Genomic DNA, 23,397 nt, shown 5'->3' with positions numbered 1-23,397 from the left:
TTTTCTCCATGCATGTGTATATTTCTAAAAACCAACCCTGTACATTATGGTAAGTACAGAGGATTTTAAAAGAATACATATATATTTGTGGGTGAGTGTGTGTGTATGTATATACATATATACATATGTACATACATACACATACGGGTCTATATAGGGAGGAGTGAAGTTTGTAGTCCATTCATTAATTTAAATGCATTTGTCTGCAGGTGTCAAATAGTGACATTCATAATGCCCTTATCTGAAGTAGAAGTTTTTATTATTTTGGAAAATAGTATGGAATTTATGAGCTTTCCATAAGCACAAAACTCTTGCTACTAACAACATATGTTTTAGTTTTTGGCAATTCCTTCACCACCTCTATATTCATAGAGGGGTTAGTTTCACACTTCCACTGATGAACAGGAGGAAAAGTGTAGCCCGTTTTAAGACCTTACTTCAGATGTTAGTCTCCTACTTTTGAGATGAGTAACAATTTGCTCCAAGTAGTATCTGATTTCATTACAAGGAGCTTTTTTTTTTTAATTTTTTTATTTATTTATGATAGTCACAGAGAGAGAGAGGCAGAGACATAGGCAGAGGGAGAAGCAGGCTCCATGCACCAGGAGCCCGATGTGGGCTTCGATCCCGGGTCTCGAGGATCGCGCCCTGGGCCAAAGGCAGGCGCCAAACCGCTGCACCACCCAGGGATCCCTACAAGGAGCTTTTGAAATAATCATATGCTGTAATATATACTTACTGATAATTTATTGATAAGTCTTTTGTTCCTAGTAAAATAGCTCAGTGTATTTTCCCCTCTTCTGCATTTATTGCCATTTTAAACATCTGAAGAGGAAATAAAATTAGTTGCAGCCACAAATAATCTCATGATTTTTCTAGGAGCTACATAAATTTTACCTTAGTTAGTATTGGTATTTTGAAATATAAGGCTTTTTTTTCTTTTTAAAAGACTTTATGGATTCATTTGACAGAGCACAAGCAGGGGGAGTGGAGGCAGAGGGAGAGAGAAAAGCAGGCTTTCTGTGGAGCAGGGAGCCTGACACGGGACTTGCTCTCAGGATCCGGGGACCATGACCTCAGCTGAAGGCAGAGGCTTAACTGACTGAGCCACCCAGCCACTCCTGAAATACAAGGCTTCTTTTGTATTTAAGATTCACACTAGAGAAGTAGCTGCAGTTTGGTGCCAGAATAGTGGTAGTGGGTACAAAGACCTGGGGAATGTCCTGTAGCTCACTTAGTATTTTTAACCTCTCCATTTTTGAATTGTGATAACTAAAAGAGATAATTAATGTGTGCAGACATGTTTGTAGTACAATGCCTAGATTTATTAGTTATCAGTAGATAAAATTCTTATAACTGAGTATAGAAATGTTAGAAAAGTCGAATACGTATGGAATATTCTCAGGACAAAGTGAGGTTAGGAAATTGAATCTGTCCAAATATATGCAGAGCTAAGGGTTTTCCTGTGGACTGTGTTAGACATGAGACTATAAACTCAATTTTAGTGTAGTCAGATGTATTAGTTTTTTTCTTTCAAGCCTTCTGAGTTTGTTGTAAACCAGAGAAAGACCTTTCCAATTCTGAGATTCTTAGGATTTTGTCATGATTTCTTTTTCCTTTCATGCATTCATTGCTTTCAATTAAACTTTTGAACTTTGGGGAATTTATGCTTGTATAAAAGTTTGAGCTTGGATCCAACTTTGTGTTTTTCCAGTTGGATATCCACTTAACTGCAACCCATTCCTTGTATAAACATAGGATATTCTTTGATTTCAGAGAAAATCATGATAATGTCATTTTATTGAGTTCCAGCTAAAAGACTCTTGTTTTACTTAGGTTTCTCCTCCTCATGAAAAAGAAAAAGGTCTGTTACATGAAAACCGCATGTTGCAAGATGAACTTGCCATGCTAAGACTGGAAATAGACACAATAAGGAATCAGAAGCAGGAAAAGAGGTATTGTGAAGACACTGAAACTGAAAAAGAAAAGAATGACAGTCTTCAAAACGCCATAAAACTGAATGAGGTAACATTAACAAATACAGTATTCCAATCTAGTGGGCAGCTGAATGTTGTGACAACTGAGAATACCATGCTGAACTCTAAATTGCAGGATGAAAAGCTAAACAGAGAAAGACTGGAAGCAAAACTTCAATCATACCGAGCTAGAGTCGCTACAGCTATACAGGATCGTGATCAAAGTCAGGCATCAAAAAGAGACCTAGAACTTGCTTTCCAGAGAGCAAAAGATGAGTGGTGTCATTTACAGGACAAAATGAACTTTGAGATGTCTAACCTAAAAGATAACAATGAGGTGCTTTCTCAGCAACTTTCTGAAGTCGAAAGTAAACTTAATGCCCTAGAAATTGAGCTGCAGTATACAAGAGATGCTCTCAGAGAAAAGACGTTGGCTTTAGAACATTTACAAAGAAACCCAAAACAAACACAGGGTCAGAAGAAGGAAATTGAGCAGAAATCTCAAAACGAACAAGGTAAAGTGAATGAATACATGGGAAAGCATGAATCCTTAGAAGAGAAATTATCTCAACTACAAAGTGAAAATATGTTGCTCCGAGAGCAACTAGATGATGCCTACAGCAGAGTGGAATGTAAAGAAAAGACTATAATTTATCTCAAAGACCAGGTTCAGGTTATTGTAAGAATGGTTCGAGTTGCAGGTGAAAAACGAGCTCTTCAACTGCGAGAAAGAAATAAGGAGTTAATCAATAAATGTAAACAGATAATGGAAAGAGCATTTAGATATGAAGATGAGAAAGAAGAAAGAGAAGTAAGTATTCAGAAAGACAAATATTTTTCAAGCTTCCTATTAGAAAGTTCAAAGTAATGTTTGGTTATGGCTTATTAGTACTATTTTTTTTTTTGGAGAGAAATAGTGCACCTGCACCTAAATGGGAGTGGGGCAGATGGAGAGGGAGAGAGAATCCAAAGTGGGCTCTATGCCCAGTGCAGAGCTCCACTTCATGACCCCGAGATCACGACCTGAATGATTATGGGTCAGTTTTGAATCTTCATAACTTGTATCCAGCAAATAAAAATTAGACCTGAAAGGTGCTTTAATTTGAATAAAAATGCACGTCATCTATGAGAAACTTCAAGAGGTTAAGTTATACATTGTTAAAGAAAGGAGTCTGATATTAATAATTTATTGTTAGTACTACTAAAATAGTTTTAATTCTTGTCACCACGTTTTAATACCATGATGAACAGATAAGTGGAAATGCTCATACCTGAGTGTTTTGACCTTGAGGTTCAAATAAGTGGATTACCTTGACAACTAACTCCAGATTTGTCACATGAACTGAAGTGTAGGTGCTGTATCTCAGTACTTTTTTTTGATAGCTTTTTAAGCATTTTCAGTTAGCATACTTTTATTTTTATTTATGTAAATTTAAATGTTTAGTCTCAAATCATTTATTCTTGTGACCTTTTCACTCTTTGAAGGCATCTACTTTTCACTAAATCATAATTTGGGATAACTGGTGACTTAGCAAAGCTGTATTTGATTTCATCTTCCCACCACGGTTTATAATTTAAGCATTTTTCAAATAATTTGCTCATTTCAAAACTCCATTGGTAACTACCATTTGGGCTTAAAATTTTCCAATAGAATTGTATCTTTGTGATTTATTAATTTGGCACTGGATCTCCATTTTCAGGCTACTGAGGGAGGGATGGCAGGATTCTTGTATAGCAGGAGTGGAGTGAGCATGAACAGGGGAGGGATCTCTAGGAGCTGAGGCCAGGAGGGAGGCAGAAGCCAGGTTATGTAGGGGGCTTGAGGGCCATTAGTATGACTTCACATTTGTTCTGAGATAGTAACCTATTGGAAGGATTTGAGCAGAGGATTGAGTATGTGAAGAACTTAGAAGTTAATTTTAGCCTCTAATAAAAAAGAGAGAAAATATTTGATTAATGTAGAATTTACCACTGCTAGTCTCACCTATACAATACCCATTTCTTTTTGAGACTTCAGCAGGCTGGGAAGCTTTGCAAATTCATCAACAAGGAATGGAGAGTGGGGCTGAAATAATTATCTGTGTAACATAATACTGACTAGGCAGGAGGGATAACACTTTTTGTGTCTTTAACTGAATTCACTTAGCAGTGTGTACATTCTAGGAATAAAAGGTGAGTTGATGTATGTGGTGATAAAGTACATACGTTAGAATTATATTATTAACATAATAATAGGATGATTTCTAAAATCAGTAACAGAAGGTCTTATTAGGTAGTTATGAGAGAACTTCAACAAGAACTGGCTGATGCCCTAAAAAAGCAATGTATGTCACAGGCTTCACCGGAGTTATCACATTATCGTATTAATTTAGAAGATGAGGTACAGGATTTAAAAACATTGGATCAAATCGAAAGTCACATATGTATTACATATAACATGTCAACAGTTCCTCTGTAGCTGGTTAAATAATATAAATGTTTTAGGATGCTAATTTCCATGGACCACTTTCTTTTGTATTTTCATTTCAATTTAGCATAATTTTAGTGTCTTCACCATGCACTTATTTATTAAATTCTGACTTTTCATTCTGCTCTCTCTGTGTTCTATGTTTTTCCTTATAGCATTTACCCATTCACAGAAATTGAGGGACTTTTTTCTCCTGCTATACGATTTTTTTTAACGATTTATTTATTTATTTATTTGAGAGAGAGAGAAAGAATGCATGTCCATGCACACTCATGAGTAGGGGGAGGGGCACAGGGAGAGAGAAAGAATCTCCAGGAGATTCCCTGCTGAGTACAGAGCCCCATGCCAGCTTAAACCCACCACCAATGAGATCATGACCTGAGCTGAAATCATGAGTTGGACGCCTAAACCAACTGAGCCACCCAGGTGCCCTAAAAACAATGTTTTCTACTGAGATCTCTATTACCATGATGAGGCGAGCTAGATAAAATCAGAAGATAAGGTTTAACGGAATGTTTCAGAAAATCGTCTTACTTCTCATCTTCACTTTTATTGATGGATATAGACTCTGTACTGATTTCAGGAAAACTTGTAAAGAAAGGTTACGACTAGTGGAACTGAGGCATTTCCTTCATTTTCTTTTCCTTTTATATATTTATTTTTAATATATTTATTTATAAATATTATAAAATATTTATATTTTTAATATTTATATATTAAAATGCATGGAAATATTCAGATGATGTATATAAAGCCAAAAGAGAGAATTAAGAAAATTATCTAGGTCCTGCCATTGACTCTTTTTAAAAGCTTTATTGAGCTATAAATACACCTACCATACAGTTGACCCATTTAACATGTGTTGTTGTCGCTGAGTATATTTATAGGGTTTTGCAACTATCACTGCCATCAGAACATTTTCGTCACCCTGAAAAAAAACCCTTAGCTGTTGCCCTTGACCTCGGGCAACCAGAAGTCTACTTCTTGTCTCCATAGAGTTGCCTATTGTGAATGTTTCCTATAAAGGGAGTCACACCATGTGTGGTCCTTTGCGACTCGCTTCTTTCACTTCCTGTTTTCAGGGTTCGCCTGTGTTCTAGCATCTGTCAGTGCTTCATTTCTTTTTCTGGTCAGACAGTCCTCCATTGTGGGCTAACGCCCTTGTTCATTCATCATTTAATGCACCTTTGGGTTATTTCCACTTTGTGGCCATTAATAATGCTGCTGTGAACATTGGTTTAGTTGTGTGGACATCTGTATTTCTCTGCCATCAGATTTTATCCTTTAAGTTAATTGGGGTGATTTTACCATCTCTCACCCTTTTTTATTTACTCATTCTACCCTTTCTGTCTTTTTAGTTTCCCTTCCTCTTGCCTAATCCTACACTATTGAGTCCTGGCTCATTGTCTCTCATTCTCCATGAGGCTTTCTCTGATTATTGTAACTCCCCCTGAACTTACTTTCTTCACCCGTATTATCTAGTCTGTGCAGACCAGTTTAGTCCTTTATTTTACATGTATTATCTAGTCTGTGCAGACCAGTTTAGTCCTTTATTTTACATTGTTTTTATTTTTTTTCATGAGCGATAATTCTGTCTTCTTATGTACAAATGTATCTAAGAGGGAAAATATTTTATGTGTATGGTACCTGTCCTTGCCTAAATTTGAGAATATCTTAACAGTTTTTAGGATAAAATTAAGTACTTTATACCATAGCAGTAATTTCTGATTGAAACACATTGACATAACAAAGCTGTATTCTAAATGTATTTTAAGCAGTTAAGTGTAAAACTGAAAGCATTTAATCCGATCGGACAAAGTATTCAATCAGATGCTGTTTTTTTCTGATTATGGCAAAACAGTCTAAATATGCCTGCCTTCATTATGCAACCAGAACTGAGATTTACAGAGTTCCAGCACTTTACCAACTATAAAGCTCTGAGGACAGGTTTTTTTTTAAGTTTATTTATTTTATATAATCATTACATCTATTGTGGGGCTTGAACAGGAACTGAAGGTTAACCGTTGGATGTTCTTTTAACTGAGCCAGCGGGTGCCCCTGAGGGCAGCTTTTCTGATATGCCACACCACGGAGCCTTAATCTCTACTCATCAGAGTACTTGCTAAAGCCCTCTAACATAAACAGTTGCTAAGATGAACAATATGAACATAAAATGATTTGGGAACATTGGTTTAGCAAGAGTCCATTATTTCCACGTCAGTGGCTTTACCTTGCCTCTGATGGTCATGTAAGTTATGTATCACTCAGTGTAGGAGTTACTGTTTGCACTGTAGTCCATGAGCATTGTTCACTGAGTAGTATAGAGAGGAGGTAAATTAAAATTATTATAAGTGGAGGAAAGTACCATTGGCTAGTGGAACTTTTGAAAGTTTTTTCTTGAAGATTTAAAAAAAATTAACTTTTGTTTATTTACTCATAAGAGACAGAAAGAGAGGCAGAGACACGGGCAGAGAGAGAAGCAGGCTCCATGCAGGAAGCCTGATGTGGGACTTGATCCCAGGACTCCAGGATCAAGCCTGAGCCAAGTCCCAGTTCAAGTGATACATAACCGCTGAGACACCCAGGCGTCCCTTTTTTTAATATTTTACTTGAGAGAGAGAGAGAGAGAGGGAGAGGGAGAGAGAGAGAGAGAGAACATGAGTGCACAAGCAGGGGGAGGGGCAGAGAGAAAGGAAGAAGCAGACTCCCTGCTGAGCAGGAACCCTGATGTTGGGGTCTCAATCCCAGGACCCCAAAATCATGATCTGAGCCCACAGCAGATGCCTAACTGACTGAGCCACTGAGGCACCTGTAGTGAAAGTGTTTTGAAGTCCTGAGGCTATATCCTGGGCCTTATGCTCCCCATTTGCTACCGCTTTCAGTGGTATGAAGAATGATTTCAATATAACTTGTGTAAGAGACCACTTTCATTGGCCTGCCGTCTGCCTAAAATATCAAATATCATTAGAACGTAAAACACAACAACAATAATAATGCTAATTGCAGACACTTAGAATTTGGTATGTGCCACATACTCTTCTAAGTAGTTTATGTATATTCCCTAATTTAAACTTCCGACTATCACAGTGAGGTAGATACTATTATTAACTTCATTTTACACATGAAGAAACTGAGACACAGAATTTGAAGTAATTTTTCAAGGTCAAACAGCAAATGCCCAGGGGAGCTGGGAATTCAAATCCAGGCATTCTGGTTCCTACAGAGATCCTGCCTCAGAAGCTGTTACTTGAAATATCTGAGTGTCCCTGAAAGCAGCATGTTAACTTGTATAATCACTGGAATGCCCATGGTGATTTGTAAATGTGAATATTTAAAATTATAATTGATGTGGTGCTTGGAATAGAAAACTAGAAAAGTTTACCATAAGGTAATTTCCTGTCTTTCTGCCTTTGAACAATACGTAAATTTGTATGTGTACCTGATAAAATATAATTTAAAAACGTTAGAATGTTGTTTTTTAATACTAGAAGAGTGCTCAGAAAGCTTTTCTGTCAGGGGATTGTAAATATTTTGGGCTTTGCAAGTCATAGGTCTCTATTGTAGCAGTATAATTCTGGGGAAGCCTTAAATCAGTATGTAGAGGAAAATGTGGCTGTGTCCAGTGACATTGTATTTACAAAAACAGATGATGGTGGTTTTATACTAGATTGTCAGTAGTTAAAAGTATTTCTTTTCTTTTTTAGCGACAAGAAGCAAAGGAGTTACAAACAAAGGTTGTAAGGTGCATTCAGAAGTTCAGAGATGACATAAAAAAGTATGCAATTTATTTTAAGATTTTATTTATTCATGAGAGACACAGAGAGAGACAGAGACATAGGTAGAGGGAGAAGCAGCCTCCCTACAGGAAGCCTGATGCAGAACTCAATTCTGGGACTCCAGAATCGTGCCCTGATCCAAAGGGAGGCTCTCAACCACTGAGCCACCCAGGCGTCCCGCAACAGGACAAGTGAAAGCAGCACAGAAAATAACTTGAGTATTTATAAAGCAGATAAGTAGTATAGTATGAGAAATATATCCATTATGATAAATACATCGTTGTTTAGCTGGGTAAAAATATCAGCTTTGTGGGATTTTGAAATGCATAATTTTTGCTTACGATCCTTTTTTTTTTCTTTTTTGCTTACGATCTTTAAATTTTGTACATTAACCCCAAAACACAACCAGAAAAATGGCACAATTGCCAAATCTACTTTTTAAATTTCTAAGAATTTATGTAAGACCTTTAGATGTTTGTTTAGAAATTATGTGGTATGTTTAAAATTTGTGTCTGAGAATAAATATTTTAAAATATGCATTTTAGGCTTGAAGTTGAAAATGCCGAGTTAAAAGTTACAGTCAAGGAGCAAGCAGGCCAAATTGAACAGCTTCAGAAAGACCTGTTAAGTTCAAGTTCGGTAAGTCAGTCTCTTAATTTCTGTCCTAAGGAGAAGGAATTTTTATATCTCTAGTAGTAGTGTATAAGAACATTTTGGATAATATGAAAATTCTCACTCATAAAAATATTTATTATATTCATATGGTTGCTATTTAACTACTCTTGGTATAATTCCTCTTTATAGATAAAGTTGACTGAATGCATAAATTAATCATTTTTGTAGTAAGATTTTAATAAAAAGGATTGTGATAGCCTAAGCAAAACAGTATTTTATATATATATATATCACATTTTGTTTATCTGTCAGTGATCATTTGGGTTTTTCTACCTCTTAGCTATTGTTGGTAATGCTGCTATGAATATTGGTATACTAATGTCTGAGTCCCTGCTAATATTTTTCAATATGTTTAAAATTCCCCAAACTTTGAGTAATAATTTGATCTTGAATGCTGACTTTCTCTTGTAATCTCAACCCTTCACTGAGATTTTGAGAATGAATTACTTTACTAATAATTTGTGGTGATTTGTAATTACAAATTGGTAGTGTGTTGCCTTCATTAAGAATGACTACGAGGGGGATCCCTGGGTGGCTCAGTGGTTTGGTGCCTGCCCTGGGCCCAGGGCATGATCCTGTAGTCCCCGGATTGAGTCCCACATGGGGCTCCCTGCATGGAGCCTGCTCCTCCTCTGCATGTGTCTCTGCCTCTGTGTGTGTGTGTGTGTGAGTGTGTTTGTGTGTGTCTCATAAATAAATAAATAGAATCTTAGAAAAAAGCAGAATGACTACTAGGTAATTATGCAAACATTTTTCTCAAAGGGATGTAGTTTTCTCCTTGTTGGATTTTGTAAAGGAAAAGAGATGCCAGTGAAAAAGTAGAAATGACTGCTCAGTCAGGGCCTTAGAGAGTAACCTAGTGCTCCTAGCATTCATTGCAAGTTCAGAAACGAATGTTTTTCTATTACCTTGAGTTAATCATACTTTCAGAGATTTAACAGTCCAATCTCAGAAAAGATTAATGTGCAATCCAGGACTCCAGTTTATTGATAGGTAGTGAAAACTATATAACCATTTATAAGCAGTACAGGATTATCGTGCCATTCATACCGTCCTTTGTAGGAGTGGCTACCAATGATTTAAGATGAGAAGATTGCTTTGGGACTTCTAAGTTGGAACTATGAGGTAGATGGACCTACAACTAGTTTCTTTCAGTGACATAAGTTAGGTACATGCAAATTTCATTAAACAATCATACCTATCAGGGGAACTAGCACATTCTGTTGACTGGTCCTTTCTGTGGCCAAAGAAACATCGAAAAAAACTTTTTTTCCTGACTTCATATAAAACTGCTCAAGTTGCTTTACTGTACTTTTCATGCAGTTAACTTGACAAGGAGTCTTCTCTCTGACTGAGAGTGCCATGAGTTGTCCCCCTACAATATCACACAGGAATCTATTAGGAAGCCACCACATATTACAGAGTTTGTAAGAATATCCATAGATAATTCTGCATATTCCTATAGAAATGAATTAGGGTTATGGTATAAAATGATTAGCCACTTTAAGCTTACCCTATAAAATAAAAACTTAAATAGCTTTCCAGCAACTTAGTTCATAGCCCTAATTTCTCTAGAAGGTTCTCACCTCATGAATCCCCAGGACAGAGACTACATCTGTGTTAAGATATTTCATGGACACCATTTTGAGGTGAAGAAATATGGATTGGGAAGAAGAGTTAGCTCTAGCTGACTTAAGCCTCTGAAGAAAATAGTCAAGTATGTGTCTGAAAAGAACTTAGAAGAAGACTTCCGTAAGTTCACGTCTCTATGGAATAGGAAAGTATTCAAAAGGAAACAAAGGCAAACCGTTCATAATCCAACCCTTGGGAAGAACTTTTGCATTATTTTTTTTTGAACTTTTGCATTATAAAAGAAAAGCAAGACAAAGTACAATGGTCAGCATCCTGAGGGTAAAGGTGCCCCCCCCCCAGATTAAAAAATAATACACTGGGATCCCTGGGTGGCACAGCGGTTTGGCACCTGCCTTTGGCCCAGGGCGCGATCCTGGAGACCTGGGATCGAATCCCACGTCGGGCTCCCGGTGCATGGAGCCTGCTTCTCCCTCTGCCTGTGTCTCTGCCTCTGTGTGTGTGTGTGTGTGTGTGTGTGTGTGTGTGACTATCATAAATAAATTTTAAAAAATTAAAAAAAAATACACTCGGGATGCCTGGGTGTCTCTCTCATTAAGCGTCTGCCTTCAGCTCAGGGCATGATCCTGGAGTCCTGGGATGGAGTCCTCCATGGGGCTCCCTGCATGGAGCCTGCTTCTCTCTCTACCTGTCTCTTTGCCTCTCTCTCTCTCTCTCTCTCTCTGCCTCTCTCTCCCTGCCCCCCCGCCCTCTCCCTCCGTACCTCTCATGAATAAATAAATGAATAAATAAAATCTTTAAAAAATAACTCAAAGTAATCCCAAAAAGAGTCAAGATAAAATGTACAAGATTAACTGTGTGAGGTGCCTGTGTGGCTCAGTGGGTTAAACATCTACCTTAGGCTCAGGTCATCACCTCAAGGTCCCAGAATCGAGTCCTGTATACATCAGGCTCCCTCTGCAGCAGGGAGTCTGCTTCTCACTCTGTATCTGCTCCTCTCCCCATTCATGCTCTCTCTCTCTCAAATACATAAATTAAAAAAATATATAAAAATAACAGATTAGCTAACTAGAAAGGTAATGCACATCAGGTAACAGGTATTGAATGTGTGGTTGAAAATATTGTCTATGAGGAACTAGAAGGAAGATGGAAGCATACACATGACCTCAGTAAATGGGTCAAGGCTGAAAGTATAGAATAGAGCATCTGGTTTTGAAGCCTTGGGATTTGGAGAACTCTGAGAGGATGTGAAAAAGAGGAATAGCAAGGGTCCAAGGACTGAATGTCAGCGTTTGCTGTCATTTAGAAATGAAATGGGATTAGAAGAGCAGAGGGAAGATGTGGCATTGTTTTCAGCTGCTGCTGAGAAGTAAAGCAGGATCAGGACTTGTAAAAACAGATCCTTGATGATTGTCAAAACTTTTTAGTGGAATTCCAGGATTGAAAGTCAGATTTTAGTGTAAAAGACGCGATGAAAAGATGAATCTGTGGCTGAGATGACACATTAAAGAATGTTCGAGTCCAGTGAAAGGGGAAAAGCAAGATGATCGAAAATGCTGCAAGAGTAAGGAAACGTTTTTATAGAATATTGGGAAGCCTTGAATTTTATTTAGAGAGAAAAGTGGTCAATAGAAAAGAAGACATTGAAATCTTGCAGAGAAATGTTTGAAATGCTTGCAGAGAAGGAGAGTATCTCATCCTAAAGTCAGATGATCATCAAAATTATAATGGGGACAGTATGGGAATTTTTCAGAGACTGTATCTTAAGCTGTGATCTCACAAAACCCAGAGTATCTTAAGACATTGGTGAAACTGCTTCTAGGACATCTCTAGAAACTCAGATGTAAGTATAGCCACCTTAAAGATTTTTTCATTAATGTGGATTAAAAACCTCTGTATTTCCCAAGTAAATTTTGGCAATTTAAATTCTAGAAACAAAAATGATGAAAATATAAACTCAGTTGAAGCTGTTTTAACAAACATCCTTATTTTTGAGATTTCTTTTCATTGACATTTGGTTCATAACCTACATTTTATATGTATTTTATAAACCTGTCTAAACACATATTACTCATGGATTCATGAGAAATAGCATTTTATAAAAGAAGAAGGAGTCTCTTGATTTTTGAAACTAATGTTCTTAAAAAATTGTTTCCAAAGTGTGGTGATGAAAAGGAAAACCTAAAGAAATGTATGGAGTTAAAACAGCCTTTGCAGTTCAGGTTGGATCAAGAAGTGAAGAAAAATGAGGAATTGGAAAAAGAGAATACTGGGTAAGACTAATATTTCACATCACTTTAACCATTAATTAACTAATTTATCTGTAATTGTAGTTTATAAAAACCTAAATAGAAATTCTTGCCAAAATACTACATTTACTCTTCCGTGATTCCTTAAATAATAACAACAATGCCTTTGACATATATTGTCAACTGCGCTTTTCATTGTCCACCGTGAATTTTTTCTGCAAGATATCTTTGTTCTTAGGTAATCTTTCCTTTTAATAGTGTTCTTTTCTTAGAGCAGATATCCTAATCTCTAAAAACTTAACTGTGTCATATAACAACATCAAAAGTTATCTTGGATTTGCTTGTATTTCTTTTTATTTTATATTATTTATTTGAATTCAAATTAATTAACTTATAGTGTAATATTAGTTTCAGAGGTAGAGTTCAGTGATTCATCAGTCTTATGTAACACCCAGTGCTCATGCCATCACGTGCCCTCCTTAATCCCCATCAGGCAGTTACCCCATCGCCCCCAATCCCTTCCCCTCCAGCAACCCACAGTTTGTTTTCTAGTATTGAGTGACTTATGGTTTGTGTCTCTTTCTGATTTCATCTTGTTTTACTTTTCCTTCCCTTCCCCTATGCCCAGAGCCAAAGGCCTACTCTCAGCCACTGAGCCACCCAGGGGTCCCAAGATTTCATTATTTATTGGCTGAGTAATATTCTGTTCTCTCTCTCCCTCCCTCTCTCTCTCTCTCTCTCTGTCCAATAAATAAATAAATATGATTATTTATTTATATCACACCTTCTTTATACATACCTCTTTCAAAGAACATTGGATCTCCTAGTTTGGCTATTGTGGATATTTACTGGTATAAACATATGGGTGCAGGTGCCCCTTTGGATCCTGACCAAAGTGATCTTTGGGATTCATACCTTCTAGTGCAATTGCTGGGTTTTACATAGGTAGCTCCTTTTTCAACTCTTTGAGGAACCTCTGGTACTGATTTCCAGAGTGGCTGCACCAGGTTGCATTCCCACCAACATCGTAAGAGGATCCCCCTTTCTCTGCATTCCTGCCAACATCTGTCATTTCCAGACTTGCTAATTTTGGACATTATGAAAGGTGTGAGGGGGAAACTCACCGTGGTTTTGATTTGTATTTCTCTGGTGCCAACTGATGTTGAGCATGTTTTCATGTGTCTGTTGGCCATATGTATGTCTTCTTTGGAGACATGTCCTTTCATTTCTTCCCATTTCTTCATTGGGTTATCTTTCTTTGGGTGTTGACTTTGATTAGCTCTTTATAGACTTTGCATACCAGCCTTTTATCTGATAAGGCATTTGCAAACACCTTCTGCCATTCTGTCAGTTGTCTTTTGGTTTTGTCAACTGTTTCCTTGCTGCGTAAAAGCTTTTTATCTTGATGAAGTCTCAGTAGGTCATTTTGGCGTCTGGTGACATGTCTAGCAAGAAGTTGCTGCAGCCAAGGTCACAGAGGTTGCTGGCTGTGTTCTCCTCTAGGATTTTAATGGATTCCTATCTTACATTTGGGTGTTTCATCCATTTTGACTCTATTTTTGTGTATGGTGTAAGAAAATGGTCTAGTTTTATTCTTCTACATGTGGTGGTCTGATTTTCCCACACCATTTGTTGAAGAGACTGCTTTGTCTCCATTGGATTTTCTTTCCAGTATTGTTGAAGAGGAGTGGACCATAGAGTTGAGGGTCCACTTCTGGATTTACTCTTCTGGGCCATTGATTGACATGTCCGCTTTTGTGCCAGGACCATACTGTCCTGTTGATCACAGCTTTGCAATGGAGCTTAAAGGCTGGCTTCTAATACCACCAGCTTTGGCTACGTTTTTCAACATACCTTTGGCTATTCGGGGTCTTCTAAGGTTCCAAAGAAATTTTAGTATTATTTACTCCAGCTGTATGCAAAGAAGTTGGGGGCAGCCCAGGTGGCTCAGTGGTATAGCTCTGCCTTCAATCCAGGGTGTGATCCTGGAGACCCAGGATCGAGTGCCACGTTGGGCTCCCTGCATGGAGCCTGCTTCTCCCTCTACCTGTGTCTCTGCCTCTCTCTCTCTCTCTCTCTCTCTCTCTCTCTCTCTCTGTGTGTGTCTAATGAATAAATAAATAAAAAATCTTAAAAAAAAAAGTTGGTAGTATTTTGATAGAGATTGCATTGAATGTAGAGATTGCTCGAGCTTGCATAGACATTTTAACAATATTTGTTCTTCCAATCCATGAACATGGAATGATTTCAGTTCTTTATGATTTCTCAATTTCTTTCCAGAATGTCCTGTCTTCTTCAGAGTACAGATCCTTGTCTCTTTGGGTGGGTTTATTCCAAGGTATCTTATGGTGTTTAGTGCAATGGTAAATGGAATTGACTCCTCAGTTTCTCTTTCTTCCATCTCATTGTTAGTGTATAGAAATGCAACTGATTTCTGTGCATGGATTTCCTATCCTGCTGCTTTGCTGAATTCAGGAAAGGGTCCTAACAATGTTGGCGTAGAGTCTTTTGGGTTTTCCACATAGGATATCATGTCCTCTGAGAAAAGTGAGAGTTTGAGTTCTTTTCTGATTCAGACGCCTTTTTATTTCTTTTTGTTGTCTAAATGCTGAGGCTATGTCGAACAACACTGGTTGTCCAGAGAGTGGACCTCCCTGTTGTGTTCCTGACCTTAGCGGCAAAGCTCTCAGTTTTTCCCCATTAAGAATAGCATCGGGTGTGGGCTTTTCGTAGATGGCTTTTATGATATTGAGATATGCTCCCCTCCTCCCTGCACTGTGAAGAGTATTGATCCGGAAAGGGTGCTGCACTTTGTCAACTGCTTTTTCTGCATCTCTTGAGAGGATCCTATGGTTCTTATCCTTTCTTTTATTTCTGTAGTGTATCACATTGATTCATCTGCAGATGTCGAATCACCCTTGCAGCCCAGGCATAAAACCCACTTGGACATGGTGAATCATCCTTTAATGTACTGTTGAATCCTCCCAGCCAGTGTCTTGTTGAGAATTTTGGCATCCGTGTTCATCAGGGATATTGGAGTGTAATTCTCCTTTTGGGTGGGGTCTTGCTCTGGTTTTGCGATCAGAGTAATGTTGGCCTCACAGAGAACACTGGAAGGTTTCCCTTCCATTACTAATTTTTATAAACAGCTCCGAAGAATAGATTAATTCTTCCTGGAATGTGTGGTAGAATTCTCCTGGGAAGCCTCCTGGTCCTGGACTCTTGGTTGTTGGCAGATATTTGATGACTGCTCCCATTTCCTTGCTGGTTATGGGTCTGTTCAGGTTTCCTGTGTCTTCCTGTTTCAGTTTTGATAGGAAGGGATCCATTTCTTCCAGATTGCTTACTTTGTTGGCATATAGTTGCTCAGAATGTGTTCTTATAGTTGTCTATATTTCTCTGGTGCTGGTCGTGATCTGTCTTCTTTCATTCACGATCTTATTTCTTTGGGTCCGTTCTCTTTTTGATATGTCTGTCCAGGGGTTTATTGATCTTATTCTGTCAAAGAACCAGCTCCTGATTTCATTGATGTGTTCTACTGTTCCTTTGGTTTCTATTTCATTGATTTCTGCTCTGATCTTTATGAATTCTCTTCTCCTGCTGGTTTTAGGTTTTAATCTTCTGTTCTTTTCCAGCTCCTTTAGGTGTAAGGTTAGCTTGTGTACTTAGGACCTTTCTCATTTCTTGAGAAAGACTTGTATTGCTATATACTTCCTTCTTAGGATGACCTTTGCTACGTCCCAGATGTTTTGAGCAGTTGCGTTTCCATTTTTGTTTGTTTCTATGAGGTTTTTAAAACTGTGCTTTTATTCCCTGGCTTGATTCTTTAACCTCCGTGTATTTGAATTCTTTCCAAATTTCCTCTTGTGATCAAGTTTCAGTTTCAAAGCATTGTGGTCTGAAAGTATGCAGGGAATGATCCCAATCTTTTGGTATCAGTTGAGACCTCATTTATGACCCAGTACGTGATCTAGTATGGAACATGTTCCATGTGCACCCGAGAAGAATGTGTATTCTGTTGCTGTAGGATGGAATGCTCTGAAGTTATCTGTGAAGTCCATTTTGTGCAGTGTGTCATTCAAAGCCCTTGTGCCCTTGTGGATCTTCTGCTTAGATGATCTGGCCGTTACAGTGAGTGGTGTGTTAAAGTGCCTACTATTATTGTATGACTATCAATGTGTTCCTTTAATTTTGATATTAATTGGTTCATAAGGGGGTCTGGGTGGCTCAGTCGGTTAAGCCCTTGCCTTTGGTCAGGTCATGTTCTCAGGGTCCTGGGATGAAGCCCTCATCAGGCTCCCTGTTCAGTGGGGAGTCTGCTTCTCCCTCTCCTGCTGCCCATGCTTCTGTTCTCTCTCTGTGTCAAATAAATAAATAAATGAAATCTTAACAGAAAATCGGTTTATATAGTTGGCTGCTCCTACTTTAGAGGCATTAAAACTTATAATTGTTCAATTTTCTCTTTGGATAGACCATTTAATTATGGCATAGTGTCTTTCTTCATCTCTTAATGCAGTCTTTGGTTTAAAATACAACTTGTCTGATATCAAGATTGCCACCTCAGTTTTTTTTTAATGTCCTTTAATATGATAAAATGGTTTTCCACCCCCTCACCTTCAATCTGGGGTTTTCTTTGTGTCTAAAAATGAGTCTCTTACAGATAGCATATCGATGGGTCTTGCTTTTTTTTTTTTTTTTTTAATCCACTGGGATACCCTGTGTGTTTTGGTTGGGGCATTTGGCTTGTTTACATTCAGAGTAACGATTGAAAGATATGGATGTAGTGCCATTGTATTACGTGTCAAGTCTGTGTTTTGGTGTACTGTGTCTGTTCCTTTCTGGTCTGTGTTATTTTTGGGCTCTCTGTTTTCTTAAAGGTTCCCCTTGCAGGGCTGTTTTAGGGATCACAAATTCTTTTAGTTTCTGTTTGTGCTGGAAGCTTTTTATCTCCCCTTGTATTTTGAATGAGAGCCTTGCTGGATAAAATTCTTAGCTGTAGATTCTTCTCATTGAGCACCCTGAGTATATCATGCCAGCTCTCTCTGGCCTGCTATCTCTTTGGATAGATCCGCTGCCAGTTGAATATTTCTCTCCTTCTTAGTTCAGGGCCTCGTGTTCCAAGCTGCTTTCAGGATTTTCTCTTTGGGTCTGAAATTTGCAAGCTTTGCTTGGAGATATTGACCTATTTTTTATTGATTTTGAGGAAGGTTCTCTGTGCCTCCTGGCACTTGAGTGCCTGTTTCTTTCCCCAGATGAGGGAAGATCTCTGCTATAATTTGCTCAAATATGCCTTCTGCCCCCTCCTTCCCCTCTTTTTCTGGGATCCCCATTATTCTAACATTGTTTTGCTGTGTGGTACGAATCATCTCTCAAATTCTCCTGTCATAGTCCAGTGGTTGTTTCTCTCGCTTTTCCTCAGCTTCTTTATTCTCCATTGTTTTGTCTTCTATATCACTACTTCTCTGTGAAGCCTCATTTATCCTAGCAGTTAGAACCTTCATTTTTGATTGCATCTCACTAAGATTAGCCTTTTTTATCTCAACTTGATTAGATATCAGTTGTTTTATTTCTCCAGAAAGGCATTCTCTAGTGTCCTCTGAGTGTCTCTTAAGCCCAGCTATTATCTTGATGGTCATTATTCTGAACTCTCGCTCCAGCCTCTTCCTTCTATCCATGCTGATTAGGTTCTGGGCAGTCAGTACTACCTCTTGTTCTCTTTGTGGCGGTGAGTTTTTCCATCTTGTCATTCTGTCCAGAGAAGAAGAGATGAGTGAGAGAACAGAATAGAAAAATATCAAGAATGACCCCAGATAAATACATGCTAAACAAATCAGAAGAGACCCGAAGCCAATTTAAAGGTTAACAAAGGAGATAATAGAATTAGAGAGATCAAGAGAGCAGAGCAGTACACCGATACTATGTGAATTTTGGTCTTTTTGTTAGGAAATTGCATCCCCAAATGGTTAAGAGGAAACCTTGTATATATACAAAAATAAAATTAAATACAAGGAAAGTCTAGAATGTAAGTGTAAAAATGGAAATTAAAAGTCAAAATAAAAAGGATATTATCAGAGATCCCTGGGTGGCGCAGTGGTTTTGCGCCTGCCTTTGGCCCAGGGCGTGATCCTGGAGACCCGGGATCGAATCCCACGTCGGGCTCCTGGTGCATGGAGCCTGCTTCTCCCTCTGCCTATGTCTCTGCCTCTCTCTCTCTGTCTTTTTTCTCTCTCTCTTTTCTCTCTCTCTCTCTCTCTGTGACTATCATGAATAAATTTTTAAAAAAGGATATCATCACCCAGTTGAACAGAACTGAGCAATATACCATATCCTATGTCTTTTTGTTAGAGAAATATATCCCAAAGGAAAAACAAGCAGGACTTACATGTATATAGAAATAAAATTAAGTACGGTGAAAGAATAGAATGTAACTCTGAAGGTGAAAGTTAACCAAGACTTGCAAAAAGTGGTCACTTTTCTATTTGTAGAAATGCTGCAATTCTTTCCTTAGATGTCTGGTTGATTTCACAGGTGTTCAGAATGATTTGAAAGCTCTCTGGCTGAATTTCTGGGATCAGACAAAACTATGTTCTCCTCTTGCTCTGCCATCTCTGACTCAAGTGGCTTACATTTTCTTCCTGCGTTTTCTAGTTATAAAATATGTCATTCATACAAAAATACATGTCTGACTTCATGAAGAATAAAATGAGCAACTTCACTACTCAGATTTTTAAAAAAGTCTTTCCGATGTCTCTGAAGCTCCCACCTGGCTTCCTTTCTGCTTATTTGCTGAGTATTTAAGTTTTGCTCTGATCCGCCAAAACTTTTCTGTCATTCAACTTTGTTTCTCTGCATTGTTTGGCATCCTTCACTTTCCTAAGAATGTACTAGCCAAGGTATTAGATTTTTGTTTAAAACAGTCTCATAGGCCATCATCATACATTCTCTCTCTGCTGATTTCCTTTCTTCTAAAGCTCTGCCTCTTCCTTCTTCCTCTGAATTCAAACTTTATAAATATTTTTCTTTCCTGTTTCTCTTTCTGTTTTGAATGATCTCCTTTGATGTTTTTTGTCTGTATTTTCTTTCCTTCTTTTAGACTGGGGTAGGTGGGTACCAAAATGTATTTTTGTGTCTTTATAAAACATTAATAGATGAGGATGCTTTTCTTCCTCACCGTGGATTACTAGCCTCTACTACCTAATAATAGATTAATTTTTATATTCACATACTGAAAATAGATATTAATAATAACTTACAAGAACTCTTAATATAGTTACCCTGTTAACCCTTCAACTGCCATATGTGTCATAAAAATCTTTTCCATATTTTTTTACTTAGCAATGTAATTTAGTTGGTATTCTCTCAAACAATGAGAGATTGGAACAAATGAGATATCATAAGTATAGATTTGTTTATGTGATAGAACATATTATCTATTTAAATAAGTATTAAATATTTCTTCTTAAAGGACCTGACTTACTCATTCTATACCTTCTGCAGGCTTAAGAACCACTTAATAAACATGTTAAGAAGGATATTAAGTAAATATGAAAATGGAGAGCTTCCTTTCTATGGAGATTTAAAAACCAGTCAAACGGAAATGGAAATTCAGATTAATATGCTAAGACAGAAGGTAATTTTTAATTAGTTTTGGGACTCTAAAATCATTGGGAAATAAATCCCTCTGTGCTTTGAGCAGTAAAATACAGATTTTCCTAGTAATCTTACATACTTGATATATATTTTTGGTAATAACTTTATTGAGATATAATGAACATAAGATGCATATTCAGGGATCCCTGGGTGGCGCAGTGGTTTGGCGCCTGCCTTTGGCCCAGGGCGCGATCCTGGAAACCCCGGATCGAATCCCACGTCGGGCTCCCGGTGCATGGAGCCTGCTTCTCCCTCTGCTTGTGTCTCTGCCTCTCTCTCTCTCTCTCTCTCTATGTGACTATCATAAATAAATAAAAAATTAAAAAAAAATTAAAAAAAAAAGATGCATATTCAAAGACTACCACAATCCATTTTAGAACATTTTGTCACCGTAAAAATAAACCCTATGCCCTTTAACTGGCACGTCATGCTAGTTTCCCCCTCCCTATTCTTCTTAGCCATAGGTAGTCACCGTTCTAGTCTCTGTCTCTATCGATTTGCTGCTGATTTTGGACAGGTCATCTCAATGGAATCACCAAATATTTGATCCTTTGTGACTGCCTTCTTTGGTTTAGCATGTTTTTAGATTTATTTTGTGCCATGTGTCAGAACTTTATTATTTTTTTATTTCTGAATACTATCCCACCATATGGACAGCCCACGTTTTATTTATGTATTTATCATTTGGTGGACGTTTGAGCTGTTACACTTTTTGGCTGTTGTTAATAATGCTGTTGTGAATACGCATGTACAAGCTTTTGCGTGAACATTTCACTTCTCTTGGGTATATACTTATAAATGGAATTGTTAGTTCATATGTTAAAGGACCTTTAACATTTTTGGTTTAAACCTTTTGAGGAACTGCCAGACTATTTTCCAAACTGGCTGCACCATTTTACATTTATGTCACCAGTGTTTGAGGATTCTCATTTTCCCTGATTCTTGTCAATGTTTGTCATTATCTGTTGTTTTTGTTATAGCTATTCTATTGGGTGTAAAATGACACGTTGTAGGGGTATTTTCATTTGTTTCAAATTTTTATTTGAATTCTCGTTAGTTGACATATCATGTAATCTTGGTGTCAGGAGTAGAATTTAGTGATTCCTCACTTAAATACCCAGTGCTCATCAGTACAAGTGCCTTCCTTAATACCCATCACTCATCTAGTCCCCCCTGCCCACCTCGACAGCAACACTTAGTTTATTCTCTATGGTTGAGAGTCTCTTATGGTTTGCCTCTCTTTCTCTCCTTTTTTTCCACCTTCCCCTATGTTCATCTGTTGTTGGCTTTTTTTTTTTTCTTAATTCCACATAGGAGTGAAATCATATGGTATTTGTCTTTCTCTGACTTATTTCACTTAGCATAATACACTTGTTGAGTTCCATCTGTCTTGTGGTTTTAATTTGCATATTTCTTAGAACTAGTGATGTTGAGCATCTCACTTTATATGTGGTCATTATTCATTTCTATATCTTGCTTAAAGAACTAATCATTTATTTTGCCCATTTTTATATTGGACTGTCTTTTCATTATTGTAAGAGTTCTATCTATATCCTAACTACAGACCCCTTATCAGGGATATGATTTTCAAATATTTTATTCATCACCTTGCCTTTTCACTTTTGCTTGATGGTTACATTTGAAGCATAGAAGCTTTTATTTTTTAGATTTTGATGAAATCCTTAATCTGTTTCTGTCTTTTGATGCCATATTTAAGAAACTGTTGCCAAATGCAATCACGAACATACACACCTGTTTTTTCTATGAGTTTTATAATTTTAGCTCTTAATATTTCTTTTCTTTTTTTTTAATATTTTTTTTTCAATTTTTATTTATTTATGATAGTCACAGAGAGAGAGAGAGAGAGAGGCAGAGACACAGGCCGAGGGAGAAGCAGGCTTCATGCACCGGGAGCCCGATGTGGGATTCGATCCCGGGTCTCCAGGATCGCGCCCTGGGCCAAAGGCAGGCGCCAAACCACTGTGCCACCCAGGGATCCCTAGCTCTTAATATTTCATGTTAAGTTTGTACATATGTTGTGAGGTAGAGGTCTAATTTTATTACTTTGTGTGTGGATATCCATTTGTCTCAGTACCATTTGTTAAAAAGACTATTCTTAATCCATTTTAGTGTCTCGACACCCTTGTTGAAAATCAATCCACCATAATTTGAGAGTTTTTTTTTTTTAATTTTTTTATTTATTTGTGATAGTCACAGAGAGAGAGAGAATGAGGCAGAGACACAGGCAGAGGAGAAGCAGGCTCCATGCACCGGGAGCCCGACGTGGGATTCGATCCCGGGTCTCCAGGATCGCGCCCTGGGCCAAAGGCAGGCGCCAGACCGCTGCGCCACCCAGGGATCCCCTTATAATTTGAGAGTTTATTTTTAGATTCTCAATTCTAATACATTGACCTATATGTCTATCCTTAGGCCACTACCAAATCAAATTTTATGAGAATTCTTTCCTAGTCCTCTTGCAAATTACCACTCATTTATATTACAATTATGTAATAAGTCAATGTAGTAGAACCTAACTTTACTCCTGTAGAGACTTATACTTTTTGAAGGAGCCTTTTGCCAGCTTATGTCTTGCTGACTACCTGACACAATGAGAAGCCAGGCTCAAAAAGATAGAGTCCCGTTTCTCTTCTCCAGTAATACCTGTAGTTTCTCACTCAGTGCCTCCCGCATCCATTTCCATCGTCTTGGTTGTAGGATCCACTGTCTACTATGTACTTCGTTGTGTTTTATTAACTTGTTATAATGCATAGACTCACCCATAGATTTCACCATCTAGGATATAAAGGATTAACTCTGGGTTATCAGCCTTCCTGTTTGGAAGTCTTGCTAATCCATCATCTTAAAGTTCACAATTAGATACTCTTTTGACCTGGTTCTTGTGCATACAAGACTGGCGCCGATCCTGTTCTTGGCACAGATCCTACATTCTTGGAAAACAGAGTTGCCTGTATCCATCTTCTTTTACTGAAATAGAAAGATATGCATAGCTGTAC

At 37.8% G+C, this 23,397-nt stretch overlaps 1 protein-coding gene across 1 annotated transcript in view; it reads left to right on the top strand.

The window, feature by feature from the left end:
• Positions 1-23,397, top strand: part of LOC144309727 (ankyrin repeat domain-containing protein 26-like) — a 136,976-nt gene that overhangs the window by 85,757 nt on the left and 27,822 nt on the right. Inside the window, exons 19-23 of the mRNA XM_077890834.1 lie at positions 1,837-2,787; positions 8,148-8,218; positions 8,765-8,858; positions 12,645-12,757; positions 20,231-20,363. Coding sequence (XP_077746960.1) covers positions 1,837-2,787; positions 8,148-8,218; positions 8,765-8,858; positions 12,645-12,757; positions 20,231-20,363 — 1,362 coding nt within the window. The remainder of the gene's footprint in view (positions 1-1,836; positions 2,788-8,147; positions 8,219-8,764; positions 8,859-12,644; positions 12,758-20,230; positions 20,364-23,397) is intronic.

This window comes from Canis aureus, unplaced genomic scaffold (assembly GCF_053574225.1).
Source record: "Canis aureus isolate CA01 unplaced genomic scaffold, VMU_Caureus_v.1.0 ptg000201l_RagTag, whole genome shotgun sequence".
NCBI classification, from domain to species: domain Eukaryota; kingdom Metazoa; phylum Chordata; class Mammalia; order Carnivora; family Canidae; genus Canis; species Canis aureus.
Note: the sequence above shows the minus strand (reverse complement) of the source record. Positions and strands in the feature narration are given on the sequence as shown.